Source organism: Babylonia areolata, chromosome 4 (genome assembly GCF_041734735.1).
Source record: "Babylonia areolata isolate BAREFJ2019XMU chromosome 4, ASM4173473v1, whole genome shotgun sequence".
Classification (NCBI taxonomy): domain Eukaryota; kingdom Metazoa; phylum Mollusca; class Gastropoda; order Neogastropoda; family Buccinidae; genus Babylonia; species Babylonia areolata.
In genome coordinates, this window is record NC_134879.1 from 13,114,801 (window position 1) to 13,135,867 (window position 21,067).

Genomic DNA, 21,067 nt, shown 5'->3' on the forward strand with positions numbered 1-21,067 from the left:
TATATATATATATATATATATATATATATATATACATATATATATATATATATAGAGAGAGAGAGATCCTTGTAACTGAATGACCTTAGGATGTAACCAGAAGGTATTGTCACAATATGGCCTGTGTCTTGCATGAAAGCGGCCAGTGTTTCTATATATGTATTAGGTCAGCACCATCACCACACACACACACACACTCACACATACACAAAGTGGTTTGTTTCTTCACACCATTGAACTCGGCAATCTCTAACTTGGAAGAGTCGCTGAGCTCCACAGTGGTCATTGTAACTTTTGCCGGCCATCCGCCTTCCCTTTGACTCGGAATATTCCAACAACAGCAACAATAACAACAACAATAAACGCGTATCCAGTGCTTTTTCTCAAATTGAGCTCAATGCGCTTAACGTACGCACAAAGCTTCCTCACTGTAAGTGACGAAAAGTAGTAATGAAATATTTGAATCAGTTTCACCACTCACATTCCTGGATCGCATGCCGAAAGATACCATGGGGCAATTGTTGCGCCAGACGATAGGGTAGGTAAAAAAAAAAAAAAAAAAAAAAAAAGAAGAAAGAAAGCTGTCAGGTATGGTGCGTGTGAGTGAAGACTGTATTTCATTGTCTGTTGAGAAAAAAACAAAGAGAAGAGAAAAAGGAAAAAAGAGGAGGATGGAGGACACACACACACACGCGCGCGCGCGCGCACACACACACACACATCACTCACTTCAGACATACATCATGACACCACTATTAAGCTCAATTGCACTCTCTCTCTCTCGTGACTTTTTAGAATGTGAGTGAGTTTTGTGTGCGGACAACAACAACAACAACAACAACAACACCACACACACACACACACACACACACACACACACACACACACACACACTCACACACACACACACACACACACACACACACACACACACACACACACACACACACACACACACACACACATCACTCACTTCAGACATCATGACACCACTATTTAGCTCAATTGCACTCTCTCTCTCTCGTGACTTTTTAGAATGCGAGTGAGTTTTGTCTACGGACTTGGTGTCACCGCGTTCCATTGATAGAAAAACAGCAACAACAACAACAACAACACGCATACACACACACACACACACACACACACACACACACAAACGCGCGCGCGGCTAAATCTCTGTTCTGTTGTACGTGGTCTTCTTTTCCAATTGTAATTAATGGCCCTTCCATAGGGTAGAACTCGGTCATACTTCAGCTTACAGATAAGTCTAGTCTAATCATTCAATTCATTGGTACACAACATTTCAGCCACTTGCAGATAAGTCTAGTCTAATCATTCAATTAATTGGGACACAAGATTTCAGCCACATGAGACTGGCTGCTTCCAGGCATGTGTACATACACCCACCCTCTCTCTCTCTCTCTCTCTGAAAGAGACAGACGCACATTTCACTCCTCCATGCTGCACTTAATCGTTAATGAACAAGCATAAGCGCGTCTAGTTTGTTTCTAGATGTCGAAAGAAACTTAAATAACACCCCCCCCCCCCCCCCCCCCCCCACATACACACACACACACACACACACACATGCGTGCGTCGACGTTAGTATTCCATGTCACTCAGAAGTGGGCTATTTATAGTTGCGCCACAGTATAACACACTCCACAGGGAACTGTGCAGTTTGCAAGGAAATACAGGGTCGCGCAGACCCGGTTCCGGTTAGACTTGAACAACACTTGTCTTAAGTTCCTGCTGTAGGCAGACAAAACCACTTTGATACTCACGTCGCAAGGGTGTAACCGAAATGTACAATGTGGATAATGAAAATGAAAAATGGCCCAGACTTGTTGTGTGTGCGCGCGTGTATGTGTGTATGTGGCGGAATGGGGGACGGGGAGGGGGGGGGGGGCATACTAAATTTCAGTGAAAGATATCTTTCGGCTTATAACTCGCATTCGCAAAAGAGAAAAGATTTCCCACAACCCAATTACACACACACACACACACACACACACACACAGTCATACGCATTTGCGTGCGCACACCTACACACACAAAGATCTATACAAGAAAGGGTTGTCAGAATGGTGTTTCACAGACTCAGCAGTCGTAATCACACACACACACACAGACACACACACACACACACTCTCTCTCTCTCTCTCTCACACACAATTCAATTTATACTCTCTCTTTCTCTCTCTCTCATACACTCACACAATTTATCAATTCAAAAAAAAAGTGTGTGTGGATGGATTCAGCAAACATGTTATTGAAATCGTAAGAACTTACCTCACTGATATTCACACAACCCAGTCACTGAGTAGGCCCCGGAAACAGGAACTGAAGCGGTTGAGAATCAACAAAATGACTGAATGCATGATTATACTTATGCAGTATTGCACTGTGATCAAGGCATCCATTTCGCCTGTAACAGATTGCACACCACTTACACTGTACCCTGGAGTCCCCCCACCCCCAACCCCCTCCCCGCTCCCTACCCTCATTCATTTTTCAAAACAGCGTCTCGTTCATTCTCGTTTATACGTCACTCACTGTTAGAAGCTTTTTTTCATTTTAAGTCTATTAAATACAATATGAATATTTCAGTTTATGACGTTTATTTCCAAAATATATGTATGATGAAAATGATAGCCTTTGTTTAATGATTTTTGTTATGCATTAAAAGAAACTTAAAGTATGATTTTGGGGTTATTGTTTTATTTATGATATTAATGATTAAGCTACTTTTATAATGCATCTTTATAAATGTATTTCAAAATTACTGGCTGACTGAAGAAGGCATCCTTAATATCCTTTCAACATCTCTTCTTTGGATTAATTTCCAACCTACCTGACAGAGTTTGTCACACTTCCATAAGGTATAATTGTGTGTTCTTCAACCAGCACTCAACAGAGTTTATCACCTCAGAAGATGCAGTCAGTGTTATTTCCCTTGCTGTTTACATCCCAACCGTGATAAAAACCAGCATTTTCCGTTGACCAGTTGTTACGTCGTCAGCGAGCCATACACTGATGTTTTGCTTTCTGCTCGTCTCTTACCCAGCAGTTACAAATGTTTAATCGAATATAATAATTATGCAAGTGCCTGAACCCACTTCCTATGTATACTCACAAAGAAGATCAAATACATATGGTAAAGATCCTGTAATCCATGTCAGCATTCGGTCGGTTATGGAAACAAGAACATAACTAGTATGCGCTCCGCACACCCTCTCACCCCGAAAACGGCGTATGGCTGCTTACATGGCGTGTCATACACGGTCAAACGGTCATACACGTAAAAATGTTACATGTCTGTGTGAGTGTATGTGTGTGTGTGTGTGTGTGTGTGTGTGTGTGTGTGTGTGTCTGAAACCTGATTGAATGATGCAGCCGGGGAAACAAATGATGAGCGCTCAGTGGCAACTGTCAGTCGACTCAACCCAGGTAGGCAGCCTGTTGTGCAAATGACTCCGTATTTGCATGGATGTATAATGGGAACCCTATACGTCCATGGTACTTATAAGGCGGGTCGAGTTTGGTCTCTGACTGAAGATAGGCGCTAAACAGTATCCATATCATCATATCAACATCGTGTGGACATTATGATAATTATTAATAAATCGCCCAGCTCTTGTGTGGTGGATTTGCATGTGCACCGGAGCGTGATCATCAGGAAATATTGTTTTTTTTGAAGTTGCTATTTTGCCTAATATTGGCAACCGACTTCTACTCACAATATTGTGTATGAAGGGAGATTAGCAGTAAACTGTCGCTTAGAATCCATACAGCAGACACAGGCATTGGGTGAACAGGACGATTCGTGAAATTCTCCACGCGTATTTGCATAGATATGCCATAAACTGTCACTGTCCTTCTCTGCCCCATTCCGCCACTAACGGTTGCATCTGGCTGCACAACCACCAGTCATACAGTTTCAGGTCAATGAAAACAACTCATCTGTGTGTCACCACATCATGGCATACGTACGTTAGCTGTTGTTTTAGCCACTCTCTCAAACAGTAGGCCTATACAGCTGGGCCCTTTGTTCAATGTATGGAGAGCGGCCTATCATTGTCTTTGTAAAGGCCTCATTGTGTTCAATCATCGGATCCTGCATAAGTTGAGCACAGTCGTGGCTTTGCACAGTGTAATAAGGATAAAAAAAAAAATCACTGAACATTAACAGCCGGTCGTAGTATGTTTGGAAACTGCACCGACTTATTATCATTGTTGTTGTTACATTATTATCATCATCATTATTAGTAGTAGTAGTCGTAGTCGTAGTAGTAGTGGTAGTATTTTCCTGTTTTCTTTCATTAAACAGCCTAAATCAGGGCGGTGGTGACAGAGTGAGAGGGAAAATTGCGAACATAGGTATACTCTGTTAACAATAGATGCTGTTCCAATTCTGTGTGCTCAATTTTGATTTTGCTCTCATCCTTACTTTGTCAATAATGAAACTTAAAAAAAATATATAACAGTTTAAATTTTAGAAAACAAAGTTGTAAGAGGTTACCAGATGAGCTCTGCAGTCTTGTGTCTCACACTTTCTCCGCAGATTCTCACACTTTGTGAAGTCCTGAGCAGACGACCGTAGTGGGCACTAACTCAGGCAAAGCAGATCCAACATTATGAGGTGATCAGGCGGCGTTAGCTCCCTTCCTAGAAAACAACAAGCGTCACATTCCTATCGGGGTCTTATGTTTTAATTAATTTTTTTATCAGAAATCTAGAGTTGTCGGTGTTATTATTATAAGTCACTGGCATTTTGTACCTGGCTTTGCCCGTTAATGACTAAAGCATTGTGATGATTGGCCAATGAATTTCAGTTCGGCTCGAGTTCGACCTTGATATTAGTGATGTATTTTGTGATTGGTCGAACTTCTCAAGGCTTCAATCCCCAGGGCATGAGAAACCGACGTCAGAATGTTGACCCCCACGCCCCCAACATGAGTTTTATCGTGTGGGTTCGCAGTGGCAAAGTGTGTCGTCGGCTGATTTATGGTAATGATGATGATCATGATACTTATGGATACTTACATTGCGCCTGTCTTCGGTCTTCGGTCGGAGACCAAACTCTAAGCACGGAGTCCTTTGCGCAACAGGCTGCCTATACCTGGGTAGAGTCGATTGACAGGTGCGATTGGGCGCTCATCATTCGTTTCCTGTGTCATTCAATCAGATTTCAAGCACGCACACATACACACTCAGACAGACATGTAACATGATTCTAATTACTCTACTTTTTAGAATCTTCACATAACGAAACTAAGTTAGAGAAAACGATCAAAACGAGGCCAGTGTGGACATCATATAACTATTTGGCATTTATGGATTGGATGAATATTAAACAGTAAGTTCCGAGACTTCACTGTTTAATCGGCTACAGTTGCGTCACATTGTTTCATGTGGCCTTCTTCTTTTATACATACATCAGAGAGAGAGAGAGAGAGAGAGAGAGAAGAAGAAGAAGAAGAAGAAGAAGAAGAAGAAATTCATCGAATTTCAATTTCAAGGAGGTGTCGAAGCATGCGGACTGATCCATATTCTACACTAAACATGCTTTGGGGAAGAGAAACAAAAAAACAAACAAAAACAAACAAACAAACAAAAACAGAAAAAGAAGAACACCCCCCAAAACAACAACAGATGCCTGACTTTAGCATAAACCCTAACACGCTTGGTCAGGCCTTCAGAGCCAACCATGTAGGTAGGTATGTGTAAAACAAGAGGAAGAAGATGTGAGCGCTGCCGGTCTGGCAATGCACTGCGTGGCCATCGCACGTGTCGATAATATTCCACGAGCAAATATGGTCAACGCTCCTGGTTGCACGTGCTTCTTGCTCGGGGCAAGTGAGAAGTCTGGCGACTGGCATCAGAACATGCCGAGCCATTGACGCTTGAAACGGTCTGGTTGTGTTAAGAAGCGATGGGTCAGCTGTAGGAGTTGACGGGAAGTGTAATTTGGGCGGGGGGGGAGGGGGTCTTGGAGGTGGAGACCCGGTGGTGGGGGGAGGGGGGACCGGTGGTGGGGGGGGGGAGGGTGGTGTGGTTGGTACTTCAGTCAGGTACCCGGAAACCGTTCCAGGTGAGAAAGTCATTCAGTCGCGAACAGAGACGTGCACACATGGATTGGAGAGTTATATATCCTGTGTGGATCTTCAGCCGGTGTGGAGACGCCAGCCTGAATTGCTTCCCCCAAGTAAATTTTGATCCCCAGGGCTAAACGATGTGCATAAGTATGTACGAGATATGCCTCTCTCTCTCCAACATTCTTTCTGTATATGCCTGCCTATCTGTCTCTCTGCTTCCCACTTCTTCCGCATTGCTCCCCTGCATTCTCTCACCACCACCTTCGTCCCCCCTCCACCCCAACCTCCTCCCAACTTCTTTCCTCCCGTGACTCAACCAGTCCAGTCCTGTGTTACATGGAAAGTAAAACATCGTTCAGCAAACCACGGTCACACATAATATATAAATCCAGATTCCAGATAGGATGTGTCATAGAACTGTTCATGATAAGAGGTGGGGGAGTGGTTGGGAGGGGGGGGGGAGGGAATGGGGGATGCTGGATTGTGTTAATGAGCAGGGTCACAGGAGAACAGGGTCCCCCGCAGAAGGCTACTGCATGCACGGCTTATTACAAACTGTAATTGCCATGCCGGTCACTCGTTGGTGCGTTCGTGGAACTCAAAACCATTTCGCTGCCAGAAACAGCTCAGCTGCATGCAATAAGGTCCGGTGTTTGTGGCGAATGGTCAGGAGAGATGTGTTTCCACTATACCTTCATCCCATTCCCTGCCACATTCTTCACCCTCTCCTTCCCTCCCCCTTTTTTTGTGTGTTGATAATTAAACTGCTGGCCTCAGCTGCAGTGTTCTTCAAAGTTGACCCAGAGCATAAAACAGAGCAGCTCTGGTTACATAGGCACAGGTGTGTGTGTTGTGTGTATGTGTGTGCTAGTGTGTCGTGTGCGTGTGACGCAGGATTAATGATGAGGAAAGCAGTTTTGATGTGTGCGTGTTCATTCAATCTGAATGTGTACGTTTGGCAGTATTGTGTGGGAAACGGTTTGACGCGTGTGTGATAACCAAGATGTAAAGGGATACAAGTGGCCTCAACACGTAGCTCAGATTTTGGCTTCTTTTTACAAAGAAAGATAGGCACACGGACGCGCGTGTGCGCAGAGAGAGAGAGAGAGAGAGAGAGAGAGGAGAGAGGTTTTGTTTGTGCAAATGTTAGTGGTAGTCGGGATACCAGCTTTTGCACAAAATGAAGTGTGTGGAGTCACTTGTGTCAATCTGAGGGTGACACAGTTACACCTGCAAGCTGTTCAGTGCTGAAGCTGAGAAACACGCTATAAAATAAAGATAGCGAACGTCAGCTGTCGTACAATACGGAGTGCGAAACAAACTGTACAGGTAAAAACAAAACAAAAAAAAAAACCACACAAAAAAAAAAAAAAAAAAAAAAAAGTCACAAGCTGGACAGCACTGAAGGTGAAGCAGACTATACATGCAGCAGAAGTGACAGCGTGTGCAGCAGTGAAAGACGAAACAAAAACAGTGCTCAGGTCACTGAGGCACCCCTTGCTGTGCAGTCGAGTGTGCAGTACATTATGAAATAAAGGAGGCACTCTGCTCCACTTCCACGCGAGCGGTACCAACACCTAGCTCACGGTGCTAACCCGCGAGGGAAGATGCATATATAACCCAGTGAAGAACTACCAACGAGCAGTGTTCGGTGCTTTCAGTTCAGGCTTCACCACCGAAGAAACAGCCACCTTCGCATCCAGACTCGGAGCTTGGTTGTGAGCAAAGCTGCTCGAGTTTGGTACCTGAAGATCGGGGCTTCAACAAACACTGTCAACAACTGAAGCAACTGCAGAAACGTCAAAAAGGTTTCGAGCAGTGAGGTTGTTTTTGTTTTTCTGTCTAGATAGTTGTGACTGGAACATTATTATTTTTTTTTTATATTCAACTCGGCGTACTATTTGCTTCTTCTTTCCGAACTCGTTGGCGTCTTCAGTGTGAGTATTTGAATTCGTGAATCTGGACGTTTTGGGATTCTTCGTAGACCTGATAACACACGGAATTTTTTGTTTTGTTTTCACACTTCGTTGAAAAAAACAAAAAAAAAACAAACCAACAAAAAAAACCAAAAAAAAAAACAAGTGAAAGAAACATTTAATCCATTTGAAACGGTCACAGACAATCAAGACTCGGTGAATACAGCTTTCGGGGAGTGTTTTTCGGTGAAGCCGCACCTCACCCCCTCTGGTTGTTTCCATCACCATCACCATGAGCAGGAGGACCAACTCCAGCCGAAGCGGGCGGGGCTTCAAGGCGGCAGGGGCCAAGTGCGAGGACATCAGACAGAGGTGCCTGCAGGCAGGTGCTCTCTTTGAGGACCCCGACTTCCCTGCTGAGCCCGCTTCCATCTTCTACAGCCGTCAGGCTCCCAGGCCGTATGAGTGGAAACGCCCTCATGTGAGTCTCCCTGTCCTAGTTCAGTGAAGTATAAGTTAAAGAAAAACAAGAGAGGCAAGGCCTTCAAGACTCACTTGTGATACACTTTAAAAAAAATCAAATCATTAAAATGTGTTCTGTATTTGTTATTATAAAGCTTCGGGTTAAAAAAAAAAAAAAAAAAGAAAAGAAAAAGAAAAGAAAAAAAGAAAAGCCGTACTAAAAAACAACAACAACAACAAAAAAAACAAAACAAAAAAAATCGTTAAAATGTGTTCTGTATTTGTTATTATAAATCTTCAGGTTAAAAAAAGAAAAAAGAAAAGTTCTGAAGGCAGATTCGAACCCCGCGTGTTCGGGTGAGAAGAAACTGTCTTACTCAATACATTATCGTGGCTCCTTAACTGACGTTCAAAAATTTAACATTTAAACATGCTTTTTTAAGGGCGATAAATTGATTGCGGTATTCGCAGTGAGAACGCTGTTTAAATCATATTATTCTGGTGTATCTTGGGCATTCAAAAAATCTTTAAGGGCAGTTAAGAATTCTTTTTAAGTCCGCGGTAAAGGAGACGTGGCTATCGCCGCAATCACACTGCAACATTTAGCCGTTTTCTCTGGATCTAGATAGAGTTTTGTTACATCCGCCGGGAATGTAGGACACGATTGATTCAATTTCTCTTTTATGTTCATTCTAGTTTTATAGTTTTAAAGTTGGTATGAAAATTGAGTAGAGCCAAGTACAAATACTTCGTATGAAGTGAAAAGGACTAAATTTTGAGAAAAGTGAAGACTGGAAATTTTCATCAAGGGTATTAACTCTCATGGTTTATTGTTTTTAACTGTGAATTCCGACTGATTTTGTTGATATTTTTATGGCAGCTTTGGGCATAATCCAGTAAGTGATGAGGCATTCACAAATCTTTCTCTGAATAAATATTTAACGGTCTCCTTCTCCAACTTTCCTTCACATGTTATCGACGTCGTCCTTCGCGTTCGCGAGGAATATGAGCATGCGCTTTGAATATGTATAGATATGTGTACGCAATTGATCTTTGCCCATGACCTTCAGGGCTCAGCCAATAGATCTGTAAAGTCCACTCGTCATATTGATTTTAGTATTTTCCGAAAAAGACCACTTGGGCGAATGAACATAGGGTCTACACTACAAAATACTAAATAAAATTAAAGCATGGTGTTAGTAGAAATACATAACAGGAGAAAAAAAAAAAGAACACACACACACACACACACACACACACACACACACCACACACTCACACACACACACACACACACACACACACACACACACACGACATACAGGCACAAGAAAAGTTGGGGCATGGGGTTGGTTGGGAGCAAATTCTAGGCATGTATATAAACACTGTAGTCAGCACATTGGAGAGAGAGAGAACACTGAACACTGAAATGTTTCATGTCATTAGCTGAAAAGCTCTGGTGACATAGTAGGTACTAATCAGAACAAAATGGTGCAAAACAGATAAAATGGAAAAAAAAAGAAAAACAAAAAAACCAACAAAAAAACAAAAACAAAAACAAAAAACAACAACCCCAAACAAAACAAAACAAAAAACAAAACACACACACAAAAACAACAAACAATTGAAACAACATAAACTAATAAGAGATTTGCGACACTTTGGCACGTTGTCATTAGCTTAAAGTGCATGTGACAGGGAGGTAATGTGCCTTTTTTCAGTCGTAATTACAATGTCGAGATTGGCCATCGAAATGTAGCCCTTCCTTTTTATCTATGCTTTTTACCTCATAAAACCCAAACTAATTTTTAATTGATTAATGAGTATTTGGACCAATGATGTACGTTTTCCGTATATTTATTGCCTCAGATACATATTTTGCAAGTGAAAGTATCATATCTTCATTGATTTAAATGAATAAAACCATATATACCTATCATTGCTCTATATTTCTCCGGTTCCAGATTTGTTTGTAACATGTTGTAAGTCTATCTTCGAATTCCGATGCAAAGCCGCTCTCGTGCCCTACTCCTTGGCACATCTAAACAAGACCGAATCCATGTTCCGTTAGCGTTTTCTTGATGTGGAATACCCATTTCTGTTTGCCCTTCTCCTCTTGCAGCAGCAGCATCTCATATGCTTGTCTACACAGTCGTGATGCTGGCAGTCTTGTTAGTTTGAGCCAATATTTTATGCATTTTACAGTTGATCTAATATGCAATGGGTACCTGCCGGTTTCCCCATTCATTATAGTGTTTGATAAGTGTAACGGGACACCAAGAAAGCGCTTCATTGCAAATGTATGTTCCTTTTCCATTTGGTTATTTGACACGAGTCCCCATATTTCCGCTCCATAGTTCAAGGCTGGTTCAATTTGTGTGTCGAAAAGTTTCCAAAAAAGCTGTGCGTCAGTCGAAAGCAGTCTCCTGAGTGATTTTATGATTTGGATTACACCTTTTTCCCCTTTTCTATTTGCTTCATCCCACACAGACGTCAAACTCAATTTTGTTGTGAATAACATTCCTAGTCATTTATATGTGTTGGTTACTTTTATTTTCCGGTCACCATAGCACCATAATGGTCTTATCGAGATTTACTGTTAGTTGTAGTCTGTCTGTTTCTTGCTTAAGGGCATTTAATTGATTTCGTAACTCTATGGGTGTTTCAGACAATAGAACATCATCAGCAAATAGCATTAAGAACAATTCTGTTGCGCCAGGTATCATTTGTATTCCATGTCGACCCTTCTTTGATAACTCTACTGCTAATTCATTGATGAAAAAGGAAAACAGCTGTGGGCTTAGCATACAACCTTGTTTAACCCTTCTTGGACACTGAAAAAAGTCTGAATGAATACCATTGTCACGAACACGTACAAGTACAGAATCGTAGATGCTTTTAACAGCCATGTAAAACTTTCCATGTACCCCGCTTTTTCTTAAAGTACTCCACAGGATGTTTCTGTTCACAGAATCAAATGCTTTTTTCTACGAATGCTACGTATAGCTTAGTCTTACGTAAAAGATGCTTTTGGACTAAAGCGTATAAAGTAAATATATGTTCGACAGTACTATAACCTGTTATAAAGCCCTCCTGTTCCTTCATGTTTTTTTCCCTTCAAATTCTGTCCATTTTTTTTTAATCTTCGACTTAAGATGTGTGTTTACACTTTACTAATTGTACTTGTCAAGGCTACTCCTCTGTAATTGTCCGGGTTGTTTGTCTCTCCCTTTTTATGGAGAGGGAGAGAGAGAGAGAGAGAGAGAGAGAGAGAGAGAGAGAGAGAGAGATTTAAACAATGGAATATGTGATTTTTTTCGGGTTTGAATAGCCGTGATCCTTTTGTATACCCTATATGCTTTTGTTATATATGTTGTATGCAATATTTCTCTGTAATGCGTGTATTTTGTGTGCATAACAGACTTCACCACGCTTAATTTCTCTTACTGATATGATAATAAAGTTATTCTGATTCTGATTACATGATCATTCTGTTAGTGATTATTTACCATATTGTTACATATTCTTTCAGAAATGATGTACAGAAGCAGATAAGAAAATATATTGGACGTGTACGTAAATAAATTAAACCAAGATGTACGTAAATAAAACCAGACATCACACACACAGACACAGACAGACAGACAGACAGGACAGATAGAAGGTTGTCGTCAACATAATCGTTGTCGTCGATCCGTTGTCGTCGATCCGTTGTCTTCGTTGGCGTTGTTTGTATATTGACTGAATTTTAAAAAAAAAGAAAAAGAAAAAAGAAAACAAATACTGATAACAGGTTTTCCTCTTACAATGATTATCTTCTATCGCCTCCATTGCCTTTTCATTGTAAGATGTCTAATCCTCGCCCTAAAAAGAATAAAAACAAAAGAGAACTCAACAACAACAACAACAAAAGATTATAAAGCACTTCTAAAAGATTCTGCAAAATTAAAGAATATGATACGTTTCGGAAACCATGCAATACAAATAGAAGGAAACTGTGGCTATGGAAAATACTGGTAAGTAATGTGTATTACTCGGTAGACTGTCGTCACATTAATTTTCCATCTGTTGAGGGGGAAATGAACCAACCTGAAACAGGTGGCAGTGTGATGATGGAAACTCCAATAAAGACCGAATAAAAACTTGATGCAAATGGAATGACCACGTACCGTTCAGTTATTGTCCCGGGGGGGTGGGTGGGGGGTGGGGGTGTGTGTGTGTGTGTTACATGGGTGTGTGTGGTTGGGGGGTGGGGGAGAGCCCGTGTATGTTTTTAGTTCTTTTCTTTCATTTTCATTCATCCGTTCTCCTAAAAAAAAAAAAAAAAAAAAAAAAATCCCCCGCCCCCCTCCCTTTTTTTATGAGCACTGCAAAACCCGAAAGTATAATCTGAAACTCCTTAATTTATCGGATTGTCGTTGTGAGGGCTTAGTCATGGACGCATTATTGAACAGTATGACGATTATTACGATGTGACTGAGTTTTTGAGTGATATTATTTTTGTGCCTCTGTGACTGGGAGCATGGTGGTGTGTAGCCTATGTGTCACCGACAAACATAATCATAATCCACGAACGTTATGAATGATAATGAAATGAATCATTAGGACAGGTAGCATACGTTTGTAATTTGGACTTAAGGCCTACAAACATGTACATGTAGTCCATGCGATATATATATATATATATATATATATATTTATATATCCCTCGGTGTGTGTGTGTGTGTGTGTGTGTGTGTGTGTGTGTGCCAGTCGAGAAACTGTCATCCTCTAAAATAAATAAACAACTTTAGTTTGAACGTTTTGTTTCAAACCTAGACGTCGTTGTTTTTTAACATGAAGGGAAAGAAAAAAAAAGAAAAAAAAAGAAAGAAAAAAAAAAGATGATTGTGTTTCGTTCTACATTGTAGAATCCCATCACGACAGCTGTGCATGTAGGTATACCTACCTGTAACATTGGTTCCACCAAAATCAGAGTTGGTTTTTTTTTTCTCCATTTCGTGCGAGACAGACCTGCGTCCATGCAAGTACATACACATATATCAATCAGTCAAATCGAAAGAAAGATTTTAAAAATTTACTTATTGATATTAATATTTTTTTTTACAGAAATATGGAGATATTGATGCCAGACACATTGTTAATCAAACAAGAATCAGTGAGTAGACAGTCGGCCCGATATATACCCTGTTTTCGTTATTATTGAGCGAAACGGATTATACAGAGACACATTGTTAATCAAACAAGAATCGGTGAGTAGACAGTCGGCTCGATATATACCCTGTTTTCGTTATTATTGAGCGAAACGGATTATGCAGAGTATCAGATGTGTGTGTGTGTGTGTGTGTGTGTGTGTGTGTGTGTGTGTGTGTGTGTGCGCGCGCGCATCAGTGTATGTGCGTGCACGCTTACGCGTGAGATTACATTTTTTTTTCTTTTTTTTCAGTGCGCTGAAATGAAATGCAATGCTGCACAGGGTACCGATTTCAGAGCAGACATGACTGAAAAACGAACGATTATAAAGTACAAGCCGGAACTGACCCCATTCGAAAACTACGTTTCTCAGAAACTGTCCCGTTTACATTTTGTCTCCCTATACCATTTCGCCAGTACTCTCTTCGCAGAAAAGCTGATTGACACGGTGCGCGAATGTAACGCGGCTTTCATCTTTCTGTTAAAATGCATATTCGTTTGCATTACAGGGTGGTGTTTCGTCCTGTATGGGGGTGTATGCGTGGGTATGAGCATAAAACTGCAAGCCATTGTTTTATGATTACGTTATTCAGAAGAAAGTGGAACAAGCTTTAAATATCTCTCTCTCTCTCAAAATTTGGGACTGAACTTTTCAACAATGATAAGCATTAGGATAATGTTGCAACCAATGAATTTCGTGCACGTGTTTGTACGCGCGTTGGTACATGTGCACGCGAAAACACGTTCACTACACAAACTTACTTCAAACGCTAATAGCGAGCTTCTCACTGCTGAGCCGTTGTAATACAGATAATATTTTTAACAGATGCAGTACAGCATATCCACAGTTTCGCGTCATGCAAACCTTTCTGGGAGAGCTGCTCATAATTGTACCTAGAACTTGTGCTCCGTTCCATTTGGCACGAGAAACTACTCGTTTTGTCTGACTTGCTCATCACCTCGGTCCTCATCAAAGGCTGCCAGGCATGCAGACTGCTACCTGAAAGCAGTCAATCCTTGCCACGTGCAGCAGCCAAGGTTTTTCGCCAATGTTGTTTTGTGGGTAGCTGGTGTTTGAACTTGTGCCAAAGGGTAGTTCGGCCGAGCGTGTTGGGGGGGGGTGGGGGGGGGGGGGGCTTTAGGGTATGGGCTACCAAGGAAACGCATTGAGAAGGGCAAAGAACGGAGGTGGTGGTTATTGCTGCTCCGTCTTGGGTTTCTCCTTACTTTTCTTCTTATGATTGTTCTTGATTTTTTTCTCCTCCTCCTCCTCCTTCTTCTTCGTCTTTTCCGTCTTCCCTCCCACTCGACCCACCTCACTTCCCTCTCATGATCTGCGTGCGCGAGTCTGTCGGTCTCTAAACCTTTCACGACTTCTGACTGACGGTGCAGGCAGGTATGTCTGTGTGAACTGTAAGTGCGGGTTGTGGGGGGGAGGTGGGGAAAGAGGGCTGACGGCGGCGCGGAGGGAGAAGAATTACTGGATAGAGGAAAGAAGTATGACTACACAGAAAGACGATATAGGCCGACAGTACACGTTTGCAGGAGAGGCTCCGTATTAATCATTGCTCTTTGTTAAACGGAATCAGTATTTTAATCGTAATATTACACGAAGCTGTATAGGATATTTATAGTTTCATCGTGATATTACACAAAGCTATATGTACCTACCTACTTTTACTTTGTGACCTTCTGTTTATGTATGGGGACTGGAGCCTGTTCAGAAGTGAGTTTAGAGATGTTGGAATATCTAATATATATATTTATAGATTTATATGTTTTGGCTTAATTAGATCGTTGCCTATGTGATAAACAGTAAACTTACAGGCCCAAGCAAGCGTTTTAAGAATGTTATTTGCACTGCATCACAAATCGTTTTGCTTGATTTTTGACTCACTTGTGTAAATAAAGTGAGTCTACGTTTTAACCCGGTGTTCGGTTGTCTGTGTGTGTGTGTGTGTGGTAAACTTTAACATTGACATTTTCTCTGCAACTACTTTGTCAGTTGACACCAAATGAGGCATAAAAATAGGAAAAATTCAGTTCTTTCCAGTCATCTTGGTTAAAACAATATTGCGCCTCTGGGATGGGCACACACACACACACAAAAAAAATGAAGCCTAATTATATGCAAACTGCATTTACTGTTATATTTATATTTTTTGTATTCTCTAAACTTGGCACTTTGATCTGATATTCTGACCCAACAGCGAGAGCAGTCATTATTATCATTTTTTGTTCAAACAGGAACTTCTTTTGCTAAGCATGGAAGTTTTATTTATTTTGCAAACGTTTTGGTGCAGATAGTAAAAAAGGGAAATTATTCTGTAATGCTAGGGGAGTTAATTTGCTTTAAACTGATCTTTCTCATCTTAAACATTACATTTTGAAATTATACTCAATACATAAAAAGCTTGGATTTAAAAAAAAAAAGTGTATCACAAGTGAGTCTTGAAGGCCTTGCCTCTCTTGTTCCTTCTTCAAATCAAAATATAGTAAAGACAAGAGAGGCAAAGCCTTCAAGACTCACTTGTGATACACTTAAAAAAAAAAAAAAAAAAAAAAATCCAGGCTTTTTATGGATTGAGTATATTTTCAAAATGTAATGTTTAAGATGAGAAAGATCAGTCTAAAGCAAATTAACTCCCCAGCATTAATTACAGAGTAATTTCCCTGTTTTACTATCTGCACCAAAACGTTTGCAAAATAAATAAAACTTCCATGCTTAGCAAAAGAAGTTCCTGTTTGAACAAAAAACGATAATAATGACTGCTCTAGTTGTTGGGTCAGAATATGAGATCAAAGTGCCAAGTTTAGAGAATACAAAAAATATAAATATAACAGTAAATGCAGTTTGCATATAATTAGGCTTCATTTTTTTTATTTTTTTGTGCCCATCCCAGAGGTGCAATATTGTTTTAAACAAGATGACTGGAAAGAACTGATTTTTTCCTATTTTTATGCCAAATTTGGTGTCAACTGACAAAGCAGTTGCAGAGAAAATGTCAATGTTAAAGTTTACCACGGACACACGGACACACAGACACACACACAGACAACCGAACACCGGGTTAAAACATAGACTCACTTTGTTTACACAAGTGAGTCAAAAATCTTCAGTGGTGTGTTACGCAACACAACACACATTTCCGACTGAATGATGATTTACATAGAAATAAAAAATCATTAGTGTGTGTGTGTGTGTGTGTGTGTGTGTTGAAGGCTATACCAATAACCCTTTCATCCACAGGGGGAATAAACGACTTCTAAAGAGACTGAGAACGAGAACGCCAGATCCCCTCCATCGTTTCTGTTAGACGCCCACCTCCACTCCCACACCCGCGGCCCCACCACCCACCTCCCAAAATAAAAACAACAAAAAAAGAGTACACTTACCTCGACTTACATCGATTCCCTGTTGTCAGTGAACGAATATTAACACGTTGAGAGTTACGTACCTTCAAAGGGAGAGGGCGGAAAATTGGAATTTGTGGAAACTACAACGTAAGCAGTGTGGAGATATTGGGAAGACCTATAGATGTAAGTGCCTTAATCATCAGTGAACGAGTAATCGCAGTAAAGGCAAGAAAGAACGTTTCAGGCGTTGGATTAAAAAAGAACAAAAACAAAAACAATTGTTTATCTTTACAAATGAGACTTTGGAGCAAGACTTAGACGGGAACATGCACTGATGCAAAACCTAGATCTATACATTTGCTTGCATGGGATCAAGGTGGCAGAATGGATAAGACGCTTATCCGGCAGTTAAGTGTCCGTGAGTATCTGGGTTCGAATCCTGCTCTCGCCCTTTCTCCAGAGTTCAATTGGAAAATCAAACTGAGCGTCTTAATATTGTCATTTGATCAGTGAGATGATAAACCTGGCCCTTTGAAAAAGAGCATACATAACACAACAGTGTTGTTCTCTGGCAAAATTCTATAAAAATCCAATCTGATAGGTTAAAAAAAAAGTATATATATATATATGTGTGTGTGTGTGTGTGTGTGTGTGTGCACTCAAGCCCTTGCAAGCACGTTAATTGGCTATGCTGCTGTCAGACATCTGCCCAGCAGATGTGGTGTAGTATATACAGATGAATTTTGTCCAAACTCAGTGATTCCTTCTTGAGAAACTCAAACTGGAAGCTTGTTTGTTACTGACTCAGAGCAGGAGAAGGTGAAATGGGTAAGCACGCGGGTTTTTGTTTTCAGGAATTTTTGTTTTATCTACTTATTTATTTTGATTTTTTTTTAACCTCCAGTTTCTTTGACTTGGTGCTGAGCCAAGACTAGAATTAGCCAATGGTAATTTGCCAAGTGCTTTTGGGCTGTGTAGAAAGCTGCTTCACAGATCTGTAACCTCCTCCATGATTCTGCAATTGGTGCCCAGGCATGTGCTGGTGGGGGTTATTTACCTTAACACTCTGCTGCCCCTGAACTCTATTGATGGGTCATGCAGGGACTGTCTTATGTAATATTTTCTTCCCCCTCTCTCTTCTATAGACAGCTGCCCTTATGCAATCTCTCTCTCTCTCTCTCTCTCTCTCTCTGTCTCTTTTGTCTTTGTTTTGTCTGTCTGTCTGTCTGTCTGTCTTTCTCTCATTCCCATATAAGTATGAATTCTTATACTGTTCTTATTGGTTCTTTCCCTTGTTTTTTTTATGTTCTTTTCACTTGACATTTCAGTATGGAATTCTACATACCCGCATTCTAAGTTCTGCTGCTGCAGCATAGCAAGAAATTTGCACAATACAGTATTGTGTGTAGAACCAGAGGTTGTTGGTTTTGTGTGTGTGTGTGTGTGTGTGTGTGTGTGTGTGTGTGTGGCTGGGTGGGGGTAATATATCACCTGTATGTTTGTGTAATTGTGCTTCTCAGAATGCCCTTGCTTTGCGTTCCAGGAGATCTGCAGTGACCCTGAATGGATTTCAGCTGGTGCAAGTCGGTTCGATGTTCGCCAAGGGGAACTGGGTGAGTTTATTTTCTGATGTCACACACAAACACACACACACAAAATTTCAGAACCCATTGAAAAACATGTGAAAAGTTGTTGAAAAAAAGAATACACACAGACACATCCAGCTACATAAAACACACACACACAAAAAGAAAACAAACTGAATAAGGGGGGAAAACTAGATCAACACAAACTGAAGAAGGCCATTTGGGGAAAACAAAGGCAAGCAGAGAGTGAACAAATTTCTGTGAACGACCAGCAAAAAATAAGAATCATGATTGTTTTTTTTCAAACATTTTTATTCAAGTTTTACATTATGAAACACACACACAAACATACACAAGTAACTACAGAAAATTCACTGAATGTGATAGAAAGAAGATGAAGACAAAAACAAAGACACACACATACACACACACAAATGATAATAATAACCACAAGAACATGCTGGCAAAGATCAATGAATCAAAATCAAATATAAGGTCGCCAGATACAGTCTAAGGAATCCAATAGGTTGTAGGTTGTCAATCTCAAAATGTTTTTAACACATATATAAAGATAAACATTATCCCATGTTTTCCTTCAGGCGATTGCTGGCTGTTGGCCGCTGTTGCCTCCCTTACCTGCAACCAGAAACTGTTCAGCAAAGTGGTCCCCCCTGACCAGAACTTCTCCCAGGGCTACTGCGGCGTGTTCCGCTTCAACTTCTGGCACCAGGGGGACTGGACGGAGGTGGTGGTGGACGACCGCCTGCCAACCTACAATGGCCAGCTGGTCTTCATGCACTCCACAGAGAAGAACGAGTTCTGGAGCGCTTTGCTGGAGAAGGCCTATGCCAAGTGGGTGGGGGTGTGGGGTGTGTGTGCGGGGGGATGACGGGAGGGCTGGATCTGGACAGGACAGGGGAGGGGCTGTAGGATGTGTGGAGGGGTGGAGGGTAGAGATATGGTGTGTGTGTGTGTGTGTGTGTGCTAGAAATTTCCAGATAATTTATTGTTGCCATAAGGAAAAGTGAATGGAAATGTATGAAAAAAAAATCTACCTCCCACAGGTTCCAGAGATAATTTCGAGTCAGATATATTTTTTCCACACTGTCACTTCTTTATTCATTGAACACTCCATCATCAGTGGAAAAGGGGAAGAGAGAAGTGCTCTCAGTATGCACTGAAGCTGACGGCTGAGTCTCTTCCACTGACACAGTCAAAAATCGGTTGCCCAATGGACAAGTAGAGAGAGCATTTCCACATGTAAATGATGATATGATATGGATACTTATATAGCGCCTATCCTCGGTCGGAGACCAAGCTCTAAGTGTTTACAAACACAGTCATTTGCACAACAGGCTGCCTACCTGGGTAGAGCCGACTGATGGCTGCCTTTTGGGCACTCATCATTCATTTCCTGTCGTTTCCTGTGTCATTGTGTCAGGTTTCAGGCGCGCACTCCTACACACTCAATCAGACATGTAAAATTTTATGTGCATGACCCTTTTGTTTGTTTGCCCTGCCATGTAGGCAGCCATAGTCCATTTTCAGGGGTGTGCATGCTGGGTATGTTTTTGTTTCCTTAAACCACCGAATGCTGACATGGATCACAGGATCTTTAATGTGTGTATTTGATCTTCTGCGTGCATATACACATGAAGGGGGTTCAGGCACAAGCAGGTCTGCATATACGTTGACCTTGGAGATCGGGAAAATCTTCACCCTTTACCCACCAGGTGCCGTTACCGAGATTCGAAACCAGGACCCTCAGATTGAAAGTCCAACACTTTAACCACTTGGCTATTTGCGCAGAAAGTTTAGCTTTCCTGATCTTCTATTTCTTTTTTCTTTTTTTTTTAAGTGAGGCCCTACTGTTTGACACCGATCACAAACTGGAAATATAAATAACAGTGAGAAATAATTTTGTTTTGATTCTTTCAAACATGATCATTGTTGTATTTTTTTAGGGTGGTGGATCACATCTATCTATCTATCTATCTATTATCTATCTATCTGTCTATCTATCTCTATCTATCTACCAATCTGTCTATCTGTTTATCTACCTATCTATCTGTCTGTATCTCTATCTATCTAACTGTCTGTCTGTCTATGTCTGTCTGTCTGTCTGTCTGTCTATCTATCTATCTGTCTGTCTACCTATCTATCTATCCACCCATCTTATCTGTCTGTCTGTCTTTTTATCTTTCTTTATTTAAAAAAGTATATATATATATATATATATATATATATATATATATATATATGATATTTTTCAGGATGATGGGGTCTTACGAATCACTGAAGGGTGGCAGTACCTCAGAGGCCATGGAGGATTTCACTGGTGGTGTGACTGAGATGTTTGAGCTGAGAGGGAAGCAGCCTCCCAACTTGCTGAAGATCTTGCTGAAGGCCTTTGAGCGCGGATCCCTCATGGGGTGCTCCATTGATGTATGGTTCT

General features: G+C 41.0%; 2 protein-coding genes across 3 annotated transcripts in view; both read left to right on the forward strand.

Moving 5' to 3' along the window:
• Positions 1–21,067, forward strand: part of LOC143280875 (calpain-9-like) — a 72,575-nt gene that overhangs the window by 14,253 nt on the left and 37,255 nt on the right. For both annotated transcript variants that reach the window (XM_076585617.1, XM_076585618.1), the window contains exons 2-4: positions 18,570–18,639; positions 19,212–19,464; positions 20,886–21,057. In XM_076585617.1, the coding sequence (XP_076441732.1) occupies positions 18,570–18,639; positions 19,212–19,464; positions 20,886–21,057 (495 nt within the window). The remainder of the gene's footprint in view (positions 1–18,569; positions 18,640–19,211; positions 19,465–20,885; positions 21,058–21,067) is intronic.
• LOC143280877 (calpain-9-like) lies at positions 8,172–8,586 on the forward strand. The gene has a single exon (XM_076585623.1). It carries the CDS (start codon positions 8,307–8,309, stop codon positions 8,520–8,522), a length of 216 nt encoding a protein of 71 aa, XP_076441738.1. The 5' UTR covers positions 8,172–8,306; the 3' UTR covers positions 8,523–8,586.